The 20,876-nt window shown below is 35.4% G+C and overlaps 1 protein-coding gene across 26 annotated transcripts in view; it reads right to left on the bottom strand.

Annotated features, from left to right (window-relative positions):
• Positions 1-20,876, bottom strand: part of LOC105482837 (zinc finger protein 644) — a 100,298-nt gene that overhangs the window by 1,342 nt on the left and 78,080 nt on the right. For 18 of the 26 annotated variants that reach the window (XM_071081100.1, XM_071081142.1, XM_071081158.1 and 15 more), the window contains 3 exons: positions 20,125-20,730; positions 18,073-18,195; positions 648-750 (listed from right to left, as the gene is read on the bottom strand). In XM_071081100.1, the coding sequence (XP_070937201.1) occupies positions 648-750; positions 18,073-18,195; positions 20,125-20,730 (832 nt within the window). The remainder of the gene's footprint in view (positions 1-647; positions 751-18,072; positions 18,196-20,124; positions 20,731-20,876) is intronic. The other 8 variants (XM_011743216.2, XM_071081698.1, XM_011743214.2 and 5 more) reach the window with 2 other exon arrangements.

Below are 20,876 nucleotides of genomic sequence, written 5' to 3'. Positions count from 1 at the left end.
CCAATAAGTGAGAACTCAAGATAGCAAAACATCAAACCAAACAAAGTTAAACCATACAAACCAGATAAACACAAGGAAAGCTACTTTTTAATTCTTTTTTATTTTTTCTGAGACAGAGTCTTGCTCTGCTGCTCAGGCTGGAGTGCAGTGGCACAATCTGGGCCCACTGCAACCTCCGCCTCCTGGGCTCAAGCGATTCTCCTGCCTCAGCCTCCTGAGTAGCTGGGATTGCAGGCACCCGCTACAACGCCTGGCTAATTTTGGTATTTTTAGTAGACATGAGTTTTCATCATGTTGGCCAGGCTGGTCTTAAACTCCTGGCCTCAAGTGATCCACCCATCTTGGCCACCCAAAGTGCTGGAATTACAGGTGTGAGCCACCACACCCGGCCAAGCTATTAAATAAGTCACAGTATAGTAGATTTACATTACTATTAGCTAATGTAAAAAACTTGATTCATTAGTTGTTGAAGTACAGGATATTGTTAGCTGAATTAAGATTTTAAGCCTATCTCCAAAAGTTCATTTATAACTTGATTGTTGAGAATGCACACTCTGCCACAAATTAAAAACCCCAAATGAAATAGCTAATATGTTTCAAAGCAAAGTATGAAGAAACTGATCAGATCTGGCAAAAGAGGTATATACCTGCATCGGAGAATGTAAACCTCGTCAGCACCATGAGGTAATGTTAGCATTTTCTTCTTGCTTCCAGATCTTGACCTTGATTTCTTTTGCTTACAATCTAAGGCTAAAAAGAGGAAGAGAAAGACTTAACATTCCTTATATATTTCAAAATATACATACACGCATATTTTTCTAGAGAGGTCAGACAGACGATCTAAATCAGTTAGAAAAAGTCTGCATTCATTTCCCTTTTCCCTGAAGCATGCATTCAACTTGCTGATTCTGTAATAGCAGTAATATTATCTGTACTGTACAGCAGTATTTTCTGTACTGAAGAATACTATCTGTATTCTTCCTGTACTGCCTTTTCAAATAATGTTTTACCACGCCAAACTAGAACTGAGAAAATGTAACTAAATAACTCAAAACTACTAAATTGGTCAATTATTACAATAATGGCAATGTTTACTCTTATATATAATTTTAACATCTGGTTAAATCTTACTTATTTCCAGAAAAATATAACCTTTTGAGATCATCAAATTAAGTTTGCATTTGATTACTGCTCCATTAAGTAGGTCTTATATATTTGGAAAACTTAGTAAGGGAATATGGACAATGTAATTTAAAGCTCAATGAAAAATCAATTTTCATAGTGACTCACCATTAATTCTATAATAAAAAATAGCTCTTAAAATTGTATGGTGGCCCTACATTTGAAAGGACAAAAAAAGTTCAACTTTCATTTTTGAACTTAACTTGTATTCCATATACAATAATCAATTATGCAATCATATGTTTTATTTTACTAGAAAATAAATATAAATCCATATTATTTCATGTAAGTTTACAACTGGATCTCATGTTTTATGCTAACTATTCTTTACATATTTTTCATTTTACATTTTCTCCAATAGCTTATTTTAAAATGTGATTTGAAAAGGTAAAAAAAAAAATTATATTAAAATAGACCAAAATTGTATGTGAACTGTTCTTGAAATTTTTCCATTACTTGACTTTTCCTTTATTTATTCTAAAACAACCTAATTTTAAAAAGAAAAAAAAAGGTATTTTTTTATAGGCAGAAATAGATAGCACATAACATTTTATAGGTCTTTGAATACAGCTACACCATTTCTTTGGACAAAGGGATGATAGCAATCCAGGGTGCTGCTGGTCAATTAGCAGGAAGAGAAGGTAAGAATTTATCTGTAGGGATCCAAGGGGGGAGGGATACAAATGTAACAGAAGAGTTACCCAAATGGCTTTTCTTCCATTATCCTGTCATGTGAAAAATTCCCTTGAAAAATTCTAAGTAAGAGAGAAGGAACTGGCTATTCAATGACTCTGTGAAATGAATTGTTCAAAGTCCAGATTCCAAAAGAATAGATGCTACTATCACAAAACCAGTAAACATAGTTCCTTAGTCAAATGGCAATGCTAACAGAAATGTCATATAGAAAATTCAAAACCACAAGAAACCTAAATTGAAGTCACTGGTATCAGCTTCCTGTCACCTGCCTATTCAAAAGTAAAATCTAGGACACACAGTCTTTTTCTGTTTATCCTTAGAAGAAGAGTCTAATAAGTAAAGAACTACTAGAAGTCAAGTTAGGTATTAAAGAATGGGTAATTCAAAACTAAACAACCAAACTCTGGAATAGAAAAATCTTATAAGGATCTTATTAGTTATCTCAGTCAAGAGCCTGGCATGTAGTAGGAACTCAACAAATACTTCTGTAGTAAAAATAAAGCAAAACCCAGTAATTTAACCATTGATATTTAGACAGCCTAAGAATGAAAATGTTTTACTCCTATTTGATACAGGTAATATTCCTGTACAACACTGTGCATCATTTGTTTAAATATGTTGCTGCAGTCGCACGTACTTCATTATCCTAGATATAAATCACTGACCAGTCCAGCTTATGTAGAGAAACTAGGTTATTCACAACAACTACAAGAGTGAAATACGATATGCTTTGTAACCAGTAGGAAAAACCTTTTTCCTAATCGCTGTGGTAAGCAATCTGAATTTAAGTGGGTTATGAGTAATTCATATACTGGAAATAGAGTTGAGGTAACTCAAAGAGTAACTGCTACTAGATGTCAGCTATTCTTTCCATTTGTAAAGATGGATCCTTGTCTGTGTTAGGCAGAATAGAGCAGACATTTGGTGTCTCATAAGACTACAGGTATAATCTTACTTTGATGAGCTTGCTGGTTGTCAAAATTGCCACACTGTATTCAAATTCCTTTTAAAATGCAAATAAATTACTGTAGGATACAAATAGAATACATTATAACAACCCTTAAAAATTTGTTCACAGAATGTTAATGTTAGGGGTGTTAAGCAAATTGAGGAAGAAGGGCAGAGGATGGTAGGGAAATATGCAAAAGAACACTTTATCAGTTATAAAGCATTTAAATTTACATGTTGTAATATTTTAAAAATGGAACTGGGTATGTTTATTCTGAAATACAGAAATATTTTTGGTTTTCCTTTAGGGAAAAAAAGAATTATTTTATGGCTTTTGATGCTTTATGGACTGTGGAAATTCCTAAGTTTAGGCTGTGTTATGAATGATCAGATCTAAACTTGAAATAAGAATGCCATCATTTTTGTAGCAATGAATATTTGAAGGTATTATGACCTTGGAAAGCAGGACAACTCAGTCAGCATATGACTGATCGATCATCTCTAGAACCCAGGGCTCCAAAGTTAAGGTTACAGAATCTCATGCACTGAGAATGCCTAGAAACTTATCCATAAAGTTAAAATATTAAAAATCTGGGATCTCTGGAAATTGAAATCTAAATGCCTCAGTGTTTTAATATCTTCATCAATTCTAGATTATCTCCTGAAATGTTATATTTTTGAGTAGGTGAGACATGAACATATTTTACAATAGTTTTTTCTAATGCCAATATCCAAACTCACTCCTGTGATAGTGACCATACCTTTGGGAAAATCTGTTTAAAATTGAATATTTAACATATTAAAACTGCACAAAAAGGGGACATCTATATAGGATCCTCTACATAAAAAGACGATTTACACAGAAAATTTCAATAAATGAAAGGATGAGGTACAAACATGTCTGTTATACCAATATTTTCACTTAAGAGATTTTATTATATCTAGAGGGAAAAGTAGTTTTGTTCTGGACTGTACCAGGAGCCACTACAACATTAAATACAGATCACTAACACATTCAGTTTTAGTATAATGCAGCTCATCAATATCTGTGATAAACAGCCAAAGCTTTAACAGAGTTGTTTATATGAATAATCTGCCAAATAGATAACTTTGTTACACAAAGCCTTTTTTTGTAATAGGATTTTATTTGCACTTGTTAGTGACCAAAACACTCCAAGGAACTTAAAAACAAAAAACCCACACACACTTTTCTCTTTACAAAGTATTTTAAATCTAACATTGTTTCTATAATTTAAATATATTAAAAATTTATTTTTAGAAAGTGTTAATTTTCTTCTCAAGTATAAGCTTCTTTAGAAAGAAACAAATCCAGTCATCCAAACCTTCCTGAGATTACTAATCAGTGGGCAAACTGTTTAAGTGATCAATTTCAACCAAAAGACTGTCAAAAATCTTTCAAGTTACCTGATTTATAAAAGATCTAAATTGCTACTGAGAATATTTTACTTATACAGAGAATAAATTGAGCTGTGAGGTAAAATGCAAAAAAAAAATATATATATATATATATATATCTTCCAGTAAGATATCTGTCTTGGTCAAATACAAATATGAAAGAGAAATACGATAAACTCATGAGTCCTCAAAAAGAACACCACACTGCTATGCTATGAATACGATGACCAATGATCATGACGACAACAATACGCCAAAGCACTAAACCAGATTGGTGCAAAGCAAACAGATAACACAACACATAAAAATTCGTCTGTTTTCTGAGCCATTATTTAGTTTTACCCAAAGAAGATTAAGAATTTAGTTTTGACTTTGACATTATTAAAATCTTTTGCTCTTTCCACCTTTCTGCCCATTTTATACAATAATTGCTTCAACGAGTTTCACTTTCTTTTTCCTTCACAATATAAATGACCCAAGAGAATGAGAGTTCATAAAAACATCTGGAACTTCTTTGATAAAGCACACCATAACTAAATTAACATTTGCTACCAAAGTATTTTTATTTGTAATCATTCTCACCTGCCCAATTACTTAAAAGCATGTTTAATCCGTTTCTTTTCTAATTGGTTGCTGGTATCTCTAGGACAAAGTGAAACAACTGGGTTATCTATACCCAAAGACAGAGGCACAAGAGGGAAGAAAATTTTTTCTCTAAGTGGTTGGACTGTATAAGTTTGGTAGACAATATTAGCTATGACCTCACTCAGAACTGCAGTAGGAATAAACATGACACAAACAGGTAAACCATCATTCCACCACTATTAAAAAGTTGGTGCTGGAGGTTGTGGTGGCAGTGGTGAGGTGGGAAGAGGATGCACACATGCCAAAGGGTACACAAGTGTAAGATAGAAAAATAAACTCAATTCTTTTTTTTAACCTTTAACTTCAGGGGTACATGTGCAGGTTTGTTATATAGGTAAATTGTCACAGGAGTTGGTGTACAGACTATTTCATCACCCAGGCAATAAGCATAGTACCTGATAGGTAGTTTTTAAAATTATTTCCCTCCTCCTACCCTCCACCCTCAAGGTAGGCCTCAGTCTGTTGCTCCCTTCTTTGTGTCCATGTGTTCTTGTTGTTTAGCTCCCACTTATAAGTGAGAACATTCAGTACTGGTTTTCTGTTTCTGTGTTAGTAATAAATTCAATTATAACTGTCACTAATCCTTCAAGGTTCGTAAGCCCCAAGCATATAAAAAGACTGCAAATACCATTTTCTTTCCTTTGGCCTCAACTGAAAAAGAATCAGGGCCTTTTTAAAACAAACAAACAAACAAACAAAAACATGCTAGCTTGTGTAAAACAGGAATGGGGTAGAGAAAGCCAATTGTTGAGAAGTCAAAGTTTCCTTTATTCAGCTTTCATCTTTCTTTCTGTACAAAGTGCCTAGGAGACCAGCTTCATGGGTGTCCAACTAGTGCAGCCACATATGGAGAGCCCCACACTCGGTTTAATGCTCTACTGTTGCAGCCTTGAAATTATTAATTTTTGAACGAGGTCTACCACGTACTCATTTTGCACTGGACTCTGCAAATAGCAGTCCTGGGACCTGAGTATCTACTATCATAAATGAGAAAGGCTGCATTCAGTTCCACCCCTCAATCTCTTGGCCCATACAAAAAAAAAAAAAAAAAAAAAAAAAAAAAAGCTATTAAGAGAAAAATTGTTAAATCCCTAATCTCTACACAGTATGAAAATTGAAAAAGACTCCCCTACTCCTACCAACATCAGTTCTTTGCTTCTAGCTATACCACTTCATTATTCCGAAGATGAGTATATAAGTTTAAAGTTAAAAAAAGCAATGTTTCCCTTATAATCAGGAATGAAGTATAAAGATACACATTTAGTAACCTCAAAAGTATTTATTTTCATCATCATTTTCCCTTGATATTCTCACTCTAAAATTAAATAATTTTTTAGTACCCTAAATAACTTTCATTAATTTTTAGAGTTTCCACTCCCAATGACTGAAAAAAAGATAAGTAACTCAATCACACAGCAATCAGTGGCAAAGTTAACTAGATCCTGCATGTTTTAATAATTTACCTGGAAGAGGATGAAATGCAAAATACGTGGAAAGCAGATTTCCTTTGCTTTAAGAATTAGGTTTGTGGTTTAACAAATTATTAGTCCACAAGGACTGGTTGCTTGAGTTTGTCCTACAAAGTAGGAAATTAATATTAAGGATAGTCAACAGCCTTATAGTTCAGAGGAAGAGTTAAAGGAAATGGAAGTAGCCTTTTATATTTAAACTTGAATGGATTCAGTTAAAGAAAAAGTACAACTTGTAGAAGCCCCCACTATTTCAAAGTAGAGGGGATGATTACTAAAGAATATTTTGAGCAAGTATTCTCTATGTAAAGGGAAAAGCTAGACATAAATATGATACTTCACACATTTTTATAAACAGAAATTAGAAGCAGGCTAGTTTTACCAGCTTGCCCAAAGCTAAAAAAGCTAACAATATCACAACTACAAGTGGCTTACTGGTCAGTTAAGAGTTGATAGGATAGCAAACGTATTACTTCTTTGTGGTAACAGGTAAGAAAATAACATTTAAAATTTTCTTTTCAAGTAAGTTGGACTTGTATGCTGTTTTATTAAGCAAAATAGGCATTAGCTATCAACATCAACCACTTTTCTAAGACACATCTGAAATAAGAATAAACATTAAAGTACATAATGACAATCTGCTTTAAGTCATTTTTGTTGAGAATTACAAACAAAATAATCACAGTCCCTGCCCTCTAAAATCTGCTTATTTCTGATATATCATTTCAGATGTAGTAACAATAATTAAATTGTTCTTGATCTTAAAATTAGCTAAGAAAACCACCTAATTTTAAAATTTCCTTTAAATTATCCTTGATATAATCATATTTAACTTAAATTAGATGGTACTCATAACAATATATTAGTAAATCTCAATGTCACAAATCCATGGTTGCAATGGATCTGATTTGGCTTTTTATAGTTCTTAAGAGCTTTACACATTCCAGCCAAAATTCAAACTACAACCAAACATGGTATTGATCAGGTATTTTCTGTGTTAGCCAACTCCCAGCTAAGCTACAATTAAAAACATAAACCTTGGATAACAAAAATTAACTTCATTCTTCAAACCCTAGGCATACCAAAAAAAAAAAAAAAAAGTAAATTCTACTTTTCTACTTTTTTCTACTTCTGCAATAAGTGAGGAACTACCTACCAATAAGGCATCCTTTTGCCCTAACCTCCTAACCTCCAACAGAGAAAGTCTGGGTGTTATTTTATTATTTCCATAAAGTCAATTAAAACATTACACTAAAATTTAGCTCTGGCCAACCACATGCCTTGTTATTATAAGGGTTACTTCTATCTTAATCCAGATTACAAATAGCATTCAAGAAATTCAAGTTAGAATTGAGAGAAGGAAAACAGCTCAGAGCAGTCAGCTATGTACAGCATGCGAGATTTACCAGGCCCAGAAAGACTGGAGTAGGGGACTTGAGTCACGTGACTCTCATGCCCCCCCCCCCCCCCGACTGGAGGGAGGGCAATTGTTTAAATTAGGCATTTATTATGTTCCTGACCTGATGCCTCACCCATTATTTTTATGTTCCTGAAATCTGTGATACAAAGAACAATGTATAGCCAATTCATAGCTTACGTTATCTTAATGTAAATTCTTGGTAAATAAACACAGAAACCGCTTTTTTCCTTAAAAACTCACTTGTAACTGCTGCTAATCACAGCGTATATCCAGGGCAACTTGAACCTATGCTCCCAGGTGGCCATCCTCAAGTTTTGGGCTTGAATAAACTCTATACCTAATGATATTTTCTGAATCTCATTATTTAAGGCTTACAGAAAAAAAATCATAGCAAACACAAACATTATAACTGAGGATAGAATTAGATACATTTAAAATGCCCAAACAAATATTAAAAAAAAAAAAAAAAAGTAAAACCCAGAAACTTGGTAAATAATAAAACCAACAGTAATGCTAGGAAACTAGATAAGACTTGCATGAAAAACAAGATGTCAGTCAGAATAGATCACCCTCCTTTTGGAATCAATGAGCAGCAAAAAACAAGCATCGTAAAATTTAAGTATTTTATGCTACAATGGTGTAACTCTTCGGTTATATTCTCCTAAAAACAAACTTACTGATTCAACAAGTGTGGTTATTTACTTTTGAGAAATAAAAATAAAATTCTAAGTTCTACAGCAGACTGAATGGATACCCTCCTCCTTGCCAAGGTGACCCCAGAGAAACCTTAAAAATTGAGTTCCCAGCCATGATGGGACAGGAGGTGAAGCATGTCTCATTAGGTTCCCTCCCTCACTAACCACCATTAAACTTTCTTTCCTAAGAGTTAAAAAGAAACCAACCCTTTCAAAAGACTTGCTCCACCACGGATATCAACCAATCGCCTAACTCAGAAGCTGGACTCCCCTCTGTTTTTGTGGTTTTGAACTGACCAGCATTCCTGATAAGAGATCACCAACTGGTTCTAGCTGGCCCATGGAGGCTGCACATAGGGTGCCTATGAACTCTGTTTCACCTTTTGACATGTAAACCCTAATTTTCCTATGATTAAATGTTGTCTTCACCTCAAAGTGAACATGAGATGTATGTAACATGGAGCCTGCACACTAAGCATGTGTGCACCCCCTCATGAATATTCATAACTCCTCCTATATAACCTGTTGAATATGTATACTTAGCCAACCCATTCAGCATAACTTCCTGTCTCACTCTTCCTCCATTGAAGGGCTTGCTTTTGGTCTCTGTCTCACTTCCAAGCCTGCAGGCTTCAAGCTTTCTAAGAAATAAAGCTCTCTTTTCCAAAATTGGAGATCTCCAGCTTTTAAAATGACACTTTGTTATAGTGGATAGCTGGATGATGAAGTGTTGCTAGTAAATGACAAGAGAAGTAATGAAGCCTGCCCTTCTACCAGACAGCATGGTAGCAGACTGATTAACCGTACTGGTATAACCATCCTCCTCCCACTCAGATTTAAAATACTGAGCCATCTCTTATCTCTAATCTACCTTATCCTGCTTATTTTATTTCCGTAATATTACCCATACATCTATTATCCCTCCTTTACATACTTAATGTCACTGACCTGGTACAGGACTCTTAAAATCATCTACCCTGCAATTTTTCCTCCTCTCCGCCAAATCCTTTATTTAAAAAGCAATTTCAAATGCATTACACAAATTCTGTATTCAAATAGTTCCCCACTACAAAGTTAATTCCAACATCTTAGACTAGCATTTTATGTCATCTTTGTGACTCACTTTACCAATCCAACTCAATTCCCCCTTACCTCCTACTTCCTAGTATTTCCAATAAACTTCCCACATTGTCCCGCCTTGCTCCTTCCTTCAGGCATTTCTCTTCCCCATGCCTGACCTCCATTTCCATTTCAGTTGGCTATACATTAGGGTCCATTCAAATGCTAATTCCAAAAGCCTTGGGAGATCCTAGTCTAGCTGAAAGTGTCTTCCTCTTTCTCTGAAATTCCACAGTATTTCACGCATACCTCTTCAATGGCACTTACCAATTTGTCTTGTATTGCAGTTATGCATATATGTACTTCTACTGTATTGTAAGATCCAATATACCTCTGCATACTTAGCACAGTTGGAGGTGAAAAAAAATACATGTTGAATTAGTGAAAAAATCAGCCCATCATTTTTTAGTATGCTGGGGAAATAGCCTAATTCTTGCTGGAATAATAAAACAATTAGTAGAGGGTTACCCAAAATACTGGATTAAATTATATCCAAGCTACTCAAGGCAAAAATAAGAACAACATTTTAGAGCAATAACCACCAAATTGGTTAGGAAAAATCAAGTTATTAACAGTTGAAGGACTAGTAGTCTTCAGTCACCTAGAGAATCTACTCAACTCAGATAATTCACTACCTTGCTAATCATTTATAAATGATATGTTACTGTGCAGATAAATGTATACACATATATGCTCTTAATGAAGAACAGTACTATAGAAATAAGTTATAGCTAAGAAATATAAAGACCCATCTTTTCATTGTCTCATGAATAGCTTTTTAAAATAAAAGTCTGACCATGCCATTCTCTTATTTTTCTTCTCTCTCACTCTCTCTTTCTCTCCCTGCCCTCCCTCCTCCCTCCCCTCCCTCCCTCCTGCCTGCCTGCCTTCCTTCTTTGGAGATGGAGTCTTGCTGTCTCGCCCAGGCTGGAGTGCAATGGCATGATCTCAGCTCACTGCAACCTCTGCCTTTCGCGTTTAAGTGATTCTCCTGCCTCAGCCTCCTGAGTAGCTGGGATTACAGGCGCCTACCCACCATGCCTGGCTACTTTTTTGTATTTTTTAGTAGAGATGGAGTTTCACCATGTTGGCCAAGCTGGTCTCAAACTCCTGACCTCAGGTGATCCGCCCACCTCGGTCTCCCAAAGTGTTGGGATTACAGGTGTGAGCCACTGCGCCTGGCCTATTTTTCTTTTATGTTTATTTATGAGACAGAGTCTCACTCTGTCGCACAGGCTGGAGTGCAGTGGTGCAATCTTGGCTCACTGCAACCTCCACCCCCCAGGTTCAAGCAATTCTCCTGCCTCAGTCTCCTGAGTAGCTGAGGCTACTCAGGCACACACCACCACACTGGGCTAATTTTTTTTTTTTTTTTTTTGAGGAATTTTGCTCTTGTTGCCCGGGCTGGAGTGCAATGGCACAATCTTGGCTCACTGCAACCTCCGGCTACCGGGTTCACGCAATCCTCCTGCCTTAGCCTCCTGAATAGCTGGGATTACAGGTGTGTACTACCACGCCCAGCTAATTTTTTGTATTTTTTTTTAAGTAGAGATGGGGTTTCACCATGTTGGCCAAGATGGTCTCACACTCCTGACCTCAGCTGATCTGCCTGCCTCAGCCTCCCAAAGTGTTGGGATTACAAGTGTGAGCCACCACACCCAGCCCCCTTATTTTTAAAACATTCTTTAACGACTTCCTAATTTTTTTTATTTTTTACCAAGCATTCAAAGCACCAACCCCACCTTTCTGGCACTACAATTTTCCCAAACATCTGTAACCAAATCTTCTCATAGTTGAACTCCAAGTTTCACTCCTGACACCTAAAGTCCAAATTTCATACCTTTGTGTCCACACTATGTTCTTCTCTGCCTGAAATGTTCTACACTTCATCTTGTCTTCCTAAAACTCTACTGCATCCTTCAAGTTAAGGGTGTGGCTGAAACCATGTAAACCTTTCTGTAACACCATACTTGATCTTTTCCCACTGGGTTATGATTATGTTTATGAAGTTGGAGTGCAGTATCTTTACTGGCTCAGCGATGAGCACAGTCTTGGTACAAGAACTCAAACTTTTGTTGAATGAATAAAATCTTGTGTGACTGCTAGTTTTGTAGTTCTCTTGCATTTGAAAAGTGACAAGAAACATACCAGCATGAACTATTTTTATTTATTTTCTTTTTCTCTTTTCTACAAGCTCTAATTCAATGAGACAAACAGTAAGGGCATCAGGAAAAAAAAAAAAAAAGGAATCTCACTTAATTCCCAGCTCCCCTCAAAAGGAGGCTTAGACTAAAATAATCAACCTGAACACCTACAACACTTAAAGCCAATATGCCATTTAGTTGTATACCATCTTGCACAGTTTCCAAATTTTGATAGTTTTATGTATGTTGTCAACAATCCTTTCCTAAGTTCTCTGACAGTAGAGACACGTCTCGTACTTTTCACATATCCCCCCTCAGTCCAGTCTGGAAGAATTATCAAGGTGTTTGCTTTAAGTAGAAGCAGGTTCGCTCGTTTGGAGTTTAATCTTACTAAGATCAAAATTTTCTACTTACACTCTTTCAGGCTGAATGAACCATTATGAAAGCATGCAATTTTTCAAACATGCAGTACTGTATTATTTTTAAAAGACACTACAGTGACACTCATGAATGACCAAGTAATTTAATGCACATTGGGAAGCTTTCACAATACTACTTTTCCTGTCACATCAGAAAGTGCTCCCACAGCACTTTCCACAACATAAAAATGACTTTTCTAGTGGCTTACAAACCCATTCAGCACCTGACACTGTACTACATGTTCATTAGCACTTGTTACAGTCCTGTGTGGCCAATTATATCATTAAAGCTGAAAACAGACAAAAGAAACCTACTACGATTACACTTAAAAGTAGATGGTATAAAAAATAAAACACTGACTTTTAAAAACTGTTAATATATTGCACTAGTGGCATTGACCTCATCAGAAAAGTCAAATAATTATGATGGATAAGTCATTTGTTGCAGAATAGCAACAACTGGGCTTTACTTCCAAAATGTATCAAGAAAGTGTTCTGGGCTCGGCACAGTGGCTCATGCCTGTAATCCCAGCACTTTGGGAGGCCCAGGCGGGAGGATCACCTGAGGTCAGGAGTTCGAGATCTGCCTGACCAACATGGAGAAACCCCGTCTTTACTAAAAATACAAAATTAGCCAGGCATGGTGGCGTGTGCCTGTAATCCCAGCTACTCATGAGGCTGAGGCAGGAGAATCACTTGAATCTGGGAGGCAGAGGTTGCAGTGAGCCAAGATCACACCATTGCACTCCAGCCTGGGCAACGAGGGTGAAACTCCGACACACACACACACACACACACACACACACACACACACACACGTTCTGAAGATAAATGAAATGAAGCCCCTCCCAAATATAAAAATATTTTTCTTGCATTAATTTTAAATGAGTAACTAGAAATCTCCAATTACTTTAAGTCCCAGAGGTTAGCATTTGATTTCAAAAGTGATCTAGAGAGAAAAATTTGGATAAAATGCGTATAGAAAATTCACCTGCTGCCACAGAAGAGTTATGACTTCTAAGATACTACTACCATTGGTTCTAGTCAGTACCGACCCCTAAGAGAAAGAGGCAGTTAGGACAGTGACTTCAATGTATGATAGTGACTTCTTAGTGGGCAGCAAATCAATTTACTGGCTCATGACCAGCATTAATTTTTCACAACAAAGAATATACTAAAAAAGAAAATACTGAAGTACATTTAGGTGAGTGAACAAGGAATTGTGTGTTTGTATTAATATAAGTTTGTATATGTGGCCAAGATATAAAATAAAGTCCCATTAAAATGCTGAATGCTACCATCATTGTTTCTTCTTTTCAAAGGATAACAACATGCTATCTACCACAGAGAAGCATTGTGGCATTCACTGACAGATCTACTTCCTTTAACAACATTCTCTCTACTCTGACTGTATTTCCCTTTCCCTACCTGCTGAAATTCACTCTTATTTTGACCTCAAAATATATTTTATTTCCTGATTGCAGATTAGGTTGATAGAATATGCTTTACCTTAATTTTAAATGCTTTATCAATTTTAATAACCAGGATGATTAATTTATCATTCAATCCAGGACACTTATGAGAGTAAAAGAGGCACTAGTACTTAGGTGTGACAAGGCAAACCAGTATGTACAGTCCCTCCATTAATAACTTAATAGAACTATGTTCTTAATATTGCCAGCATAAAAATACATCATTTAATTAAAACATTAGGCACAAAAAGCTAATCAGTAAAATAAAAAGTCCAGAAGTAATTAATATAAGCTGCATTATAAAATTTCAATATTTAATGAAAACTATATAGTGTTCTTATTAAACTGTTTAGAAAATTAACCAGAAATAATCTGTGTGAGCATGTAAAACATTAAAGAGAACAAAATCTCAAAAAAAACCTACCATTACTGCATTCTATAAATAACTGGAATAAACTCTTGAGTAAGAAGTCTGCCTTAAATTTACGATATAGGATACAAAATAAACCCTTTGATTCTAGTCTGCTTTGATAAAGATTGATCAGGGGAAAGGAAGTAAAACAGCTTCATAAATTATCTACAAGTAAAGACACATAAAAATTATTATTTGAACCTACCCAACAGAAGATAAACTGAGACAGTTCTCGGCAAAACTTTGATCTGTGAAATTATTCTTTTATGACAATTTAACTGTCCTAAGTCTGCCTACCTCTTCCAAATCTCCAATTCTAAACCTTTCCTATTTCCTCCATCGGTTCCTTTTATAAATATCAGGGAAGATGTATTTTAATTTATATTTATGACCCCAGAATTAGTTTTGTTATTATGCAATTCTTATATTTTAAGCATCTTCTGCTCTTATAAAAAAAACAAAAAAGAACTTCTTAGGGCTTCTGATTCCTAGTTCTGTTTCTACTTTCCTTTTATTCTGGCATCTCTCCTTTCTCAATTTTCCACCAGACAAATTGATGATAGCCTTCAGGAGATATGCAAAGGCTATACACAGAAAATTTTTTATCTGAGAATGAATAAGTGCATGTTTCTGGGATGGGGCCCATAGCTTTCATGAAATTCTCAAAGATGTTGGTGACCCCAATAAAGACTGAGAACCATAACATCAGAAGTATTTAGGTCACCAGTAAACAGGTATTTTGGGAAGAATAGGGGTATCCTTTTCAGCGTATTCAGGATACTTGAAGGGATTATAAGTTAGAAGATATATTTTGCTTCCCTCAAAAGGTCACCAGTTCCCACAGAAGAGACCAGGAGCTGGTGGCTTCTAAGAAGGCTTGAAAGTTTATTCTATCACAGGTAACCAAAAGCAGGCCTTTACCATTTAGTCTGGGGGTATCTAAGCTTTGTATTCAAGAGTGCCACACAACTTAAAATCCACATGAATTAAGACTGCTTAAACTAGAAATACACATACTGGACATGGTTAGGAAGGCTTTATTCCCACCTATTTTTCCTTTACATTGTTCCAATTTTGTGATATACTAAGGTAAGATTTTATAAAAATGAATTTGCATTTTATTCATTAAAAGATCATGTATTCTTGAAAAATGATGCCTTTTACTCATATGAATTAACGAATCACTTATAATAACCGAGTGGAACCTTCTAGGGCCATAGGTTATTAGGACTACTGCTTTATAACAGTGATACTGATATGGGGAATAATAGGTATGTGGAGTTTGGAAATATAATACAGAATTCTCTATTTGGAAAATAAAAAAGTTAATAAAGCTTGATAAAAACTTTTCAGTTGGCATGAATAAGCAGCAAAGACATCTGTATAGCTCTACTGATCAAGATTTTTTTTAATGAGGGAAAAATGTTTCAGAATTTCCAAGAAAAAGAAGCATTAGTTTTTAAAGTTTGTCAAAAGTGGCTACTGGGTGTGGAAAATATGACCCTAGGCTTTCTTCAGTTTCTCATTTTCCTTTTCTTTGCCTAGGACTGCCAAACACACGCTTTCTATTTCCTAGTACTTCTAATATTTTCGCTAGTACTTAATCATATTTTTAAAATAACACCCTCTTTTATTCTTCAGGACCTAAATATATTCTCAGTCATCCTACGTTACTTTTCTCTCTGACAATGAAGATTTTTTTTAGATAATCTTCATAAATGCATTCTTGGTAAATGGAAATTTACTACCAGTTATTTATAGGTAATTAATCCTGTGTTTTGCAGAATTTTCAGATGAAGTAAAAGCATTTTTTTAGTGGACTAATAAAATCTGGACTGGAGATATCTTGCCTTATTGGATATCTGCATAATCTGCTTGAATAATCAGAATGGAACACTAAGTCCTCCAAAGTCTAATCTAGGCCTAAGCACTTCTTGGATCTCTGCTCTTTTTAATTAGACTCTTATGTATTCAATCTTCACCAGAGTACTCCCCATTTTAAACCCACCTTCAGGCCGGGTGCGGTGTCTCACGCCTGTAATCCCAGCACTTTGGGAGGCTGAGGCCGGCAGACTGCCTGAGGTCAGGAGTTCGAGACCAGCCTGTCCAACATGGTGAAACCCCATCTCTACTAAAAATACAAAAAAATTAGCTGGGCATGATGGCATGAACCTGTAATCCCAGCTACTAGGGAGGCTGAGGCAGGGGCATTGCTTGAACCAGGGAGGTGGAGGTTGCAGTGAGCCAAGATCGCGCCACTGCACTCCAGCCTGGGTGACAGAGCGAGACTCCATCTCTAAATAAATAAACAAACAAACAAACAAACAAACCCACCCACCTTCGTTTTAGAATTTTCAATTGCTTATTTTTATTTCAATTTCTTATTTTAAAAATAAGAAATTCAAAAATAGGCCGCCTGTATAAGGTAGAAAACAGTGATTAAAAACAAAGATTAGGTAAGATAGCCCTGATCTGAATTACAACCTTGCTACTTATTAACTGTATAAGTTTGAGCAAATTAAGTTCTCTAAGTCCTAGTTTCCTATAAAATGGAAGAGAATTCCAGTACCTACAACTTGTATGGTTGTTGTGAAGATTAAATGTTATACATGTAAATTGCATGGCATAGTGCCTGACACATAGTAAATGTTCAATAAAGGTTAGCAAGTATGGTAACTAATGATTTCCCACTTGTACAGTCTCTTATTTTCATTGTCCCCCACCTCTAATGTCTGCAATCACTTGCCAAGCCTGATAAAGGTATATAAAAATTATAATCTCAGAGTAGGAGGCCTAATCCAGTAGACTAAAACTCACCCCGCTCCTCTCTTTTTAATATAAACCGTCAACATTCATCCCTGGTCATTTGTATATCAAGTTAAGGAAGAATGCAAAGAAGCAGAAGACACTAGTATAAATATAAGTGGTTTTTTGAAAGCAAGAACATATTGGATGTAAGTTATAGGACACAAGGAAGAACAAAAAAGCTGGGCAAACAACTAGAAGAAAGCAGGAGGCAGTGATCTAAAAAAGAGCAAGAGAAATAAAAAGATTGGAAAGAATTTTAGGCAAAAGAATTTATGTAGATCTATGTCAAAAAGAGGGTATATTTTAAGATGTGAAGGAAATGAGATTTGCTGAAGCAGGGTAGCTTAAAAGACTACAAATGAAAAGTGCAAAGCATCTTGTAGATTATAAGAAGCATATTACATAGAAGTAAGCTAATCAAATTTTCACAGATGAGCAGTATTAAGAGGTATCTGCAAGGTTAGGCTAACCAACCAAAAATAACACAGAAATGTGCATGTTAACACTTATGTGCATAGCTAAGTTTATTAATCCTTAATATATTTAAGAAGTATTAAAAGAAAAATCTATTCACTTGTCAACACAAGCCATTATTAAGGCTCACCCCTTCAAAGATCTAATCTATAGACTAATGAAAATTCGTTAGTTTGCTTAGTTTACTAATCAAGTCTACATTTTGAAATATCCCTATAATTTCCTTTGCTAAAAGGATTTCCCCAAGCTAGAACTACAATATTTTTATGCTATGTTGCCCAGGCTGGAGTGCAGTGACTATTCACAGGCACAATCATTGCACATTATAGCCTCTAACTCTTGAGCTCAAGTGATCCTCCTGCCAGCCTCATGAGTAGCTGGGACTATAGGGGCACACCACTGTGCCTGACTAGAACTATAAAGAGAGGTGTTTTACTGGAATCTAAATTAAATTTAAAAATCAAAAATAGTATTCTAAAAAAGAAATGGGATTAAGGTAGACTCAAAAGTTCCACACCTCTTGGGTTAATGTTTTTTCCCCAAATTAAGTCAATAAGAGCCAAAAGAAAAAGATTAACTAGCTTAGAATTATATCTAACAGTTTACAAGCTGCTGAAATTTAATGTGTATTCAGACTCAACTGCAGCTTACTAAAGAAAGCTATAAATATGATCTGAATTAACACCAGTCTGGTGGGAAAAAAAAAAATGTATTGTATCAAACAGACTTGCTGTGATATCTGTTCAAACATACCTGTACCAGTCAAAAGTCCAGCACTCTTCTTTCGTGCATAAGCGCGTAAGTGGTTGGACAGGCTAACAGCACTTGTAAACGTCGTATTGCAATGCACACATGTTCTAAGCTTCACAGGCATACCTATCATTCAAAAGAAAACTATAATCCAGTTCTCACTTCAAAAAGTGAAATTTTCTTAGCTTAAAGAGTGTAGAAAAGCACCACAATAAAGATGGTTTTCAAAACGTTCAATGAAATAGGTTAACTTAAAATAAGGAGGGGAAATTAAGTTAACTATTATTAGTTTGTAGTTAGTGTTTAGAGCCAACTCATGCTCTTTGGAAAGGTAGAAGAGGAGTGACTTGAACCTTTGAGCTCCTCTGGATATAACACCTATTATCACTTTCTTGCAGATTTCTGTGTTACGCAGATTATTTCTTAAACCTACTAATATACAATCCTGTGATTTGAACACCATGGTTCTGTTGAGAAGTTTCAAAGCTTACAACATTACCAATAAAAAGAATTTAAAAGTCTAGTTGACAAAGTGGTAATTAAAGTGTTTTACCCACAAAACCGTAAAAGTCTCAGTACTAAATTAGGCTTTCTGATGAAGGCTGGGAGAAAAGGTGGTAAAACACACCACTGAACAGCTGTTAGACACAACATTTTATTCAGGGTATTTTATGTTCATTACTCTGAATGCGCAATCAATAATGAAAGTCAATGATTTAAAGTTTTTTGCTAAAATCTTTGTGCTAAATAAATGATCAACAAGCTAACATCTTAGTCATCACAGAAAAAACATGTTCAAACAATAAGAAACTCCTAACTTCTCAGACAATCCTCACTCCCCCAACACATTTCAATCGGTTTCTTCAGCATTACTGTGATAGCCACAAATACATTTTCCATCTCTGAAGTATACTACCCCTTGTTCAACACAGCTAACACATCTTATCCTTCTGAAAAAATATTGAAAGCTTTTGACTTTCAGAGACTCTTTATTAGAAAGAAAAAGCCATATTAAACAGAAGCTCATACAAGATAAATTGTTTTCCAGACCACTTACAACACAAAGTCATCTTTCCTTAAATCAAAATTGCATTACAACTATTTGGGATATCACAATGTTTGCCCCAAAGCAAATAAACAACATTACTTTACAGTAACGTTACTCGTTATTAATCCATTAACTATTACCTCCGACACATTCAACTTACAGCTCTAATCATGAGACCATTTACATAAACCTTCAACATTATTAACCTTCAAAAAGAAATCTAGAAAAGACACTTAAAATTTTTCTAGTCTAAAAGTATAAACCAGACTTGGCAATACTGAATAAAGTTTGGCTACTTTATCTGCCACATTATTTGCCAATACATACAAAATATTCCTTTCAAAAGGAAAAACTATTGGTGCACAAGCACTAAGCTAAATCATCTGTTCTGTTCCATTACAGCACCATCTTAAAACCTAAAACCCCAAACAAATATGTTTTATGTTCACACCTGTTCTCCAAAACCAAACTATCCCGCAATACAATGAGGAATTGGAGACGGAGATGTTTCTTTGGGTTAATCACAAAGACACCAAACCATTTAGCTTTAAGAGTCTTTTTTGTTTTACCTAGGCAGTGGAAAACCCAACAGCTAAATCTTGAAAACATGATCACCTTGGAGAACTCGCAAAAATATGACAGAGGTATGCCTTTTCAATAATGCTATGCTTTTGAACATTATCCACAACCATCCTCCAGCCACAGCAAGTTTTATTTTCACAGATCAGCTTTTTGTTTGTTTTTTTTTGTGTGTGTGGTTTTCTTCTGCTTTTGTTCTCACCTTACATTCAGACCAAGAAAAGAGGCACAGAGAACTCAGTGCTAATGAGCATCAATTGATGAGTTATACAGAAATGACAGTAGAATAACCAATCTGTGCTCTGTAAAAAAAAAGCAGCTTAAACAAGAAGACTGTGAGAAAGTATTTTCCGCATAGATTCCATTAAAGAAGGCATAATTGAACTGCATTTAAATTGTGTATAGGATAGTCATAAATGTCCTCTTACCTGAGTGCATAGTCAAGTCCATTTTTTGTGGCTGATACATCAACGGACTATCCTCATTTAATGGAAGAACACATTTCTGAACGAATCTCTTTCTTGCTGTCTGATTATGGATCTTTTGCGGAGAAATAGCAGAATTCCTTTCTTCTCCCATCCTTTTATTTTTAAGAAGTTCTATGAGTGTAAGAGATTGATTCTTTTTTCCACTGGGCAGTTCAGGTTTTGTTTCATCATATTCATTTAAGAAATTCAGCCCTTCTTCTTCTGATGCAGACACTGACAGAGCTTCAGTCTTTAGGCCATTACGGTATGCTTCAAGAGGTATAACATTTTGAGATATAAAGTCATCATTTGATGCAAGTTTTTGAGCTACAAATGGTCTGGGAATAATACGACGACTGTTCAAAGCCTTTAAGATTTTTTCATATTTTTCTTCATTTTGCATCATCTCATTCAGAACACAGATTGGAGATTTGTGAGCATCCCATTTGGTCTTTCCAAGTCTTTTCAAGTGGCCTCTAACATGATTTGATAATCCAATTTTAGTATCAAACCAACCACCACAGAGCTGACAAGTGTGTTCAGAAGTGGTTTCAGACTTCTCTATAGCTAAAAAAAAATTTTTAAGAGTAATATCAGACTTTCTTATATAAACTGACCACCCTAAAATGAGTTAATTCTGAAACATGAAATTATATGATTCTAATGGAGACCAAATTCAAACAGAACTTTTAAATCCTCAGAATTAGAACACA

The sequence above is a fragment of the Macaca nemestrina genome, chromosome 1 (genome assembly GCF_043159975.1).
Source record: "Macaca nemestrina isolate mMacNem1 chromosome 1, mMacNem.hap1, whole genome shotgun sequence".
NCBI lineage: Eukaryota > Metazoa > Chordata > Mammalia > Primates > Cercopithecidae > Macaca > Macaca nemestrina.
The sequence above is the reverse complement of the archived record's forward strand: the minus strand, read 5'-3'. Positions and strand labels throughout refer to the sequence as shown.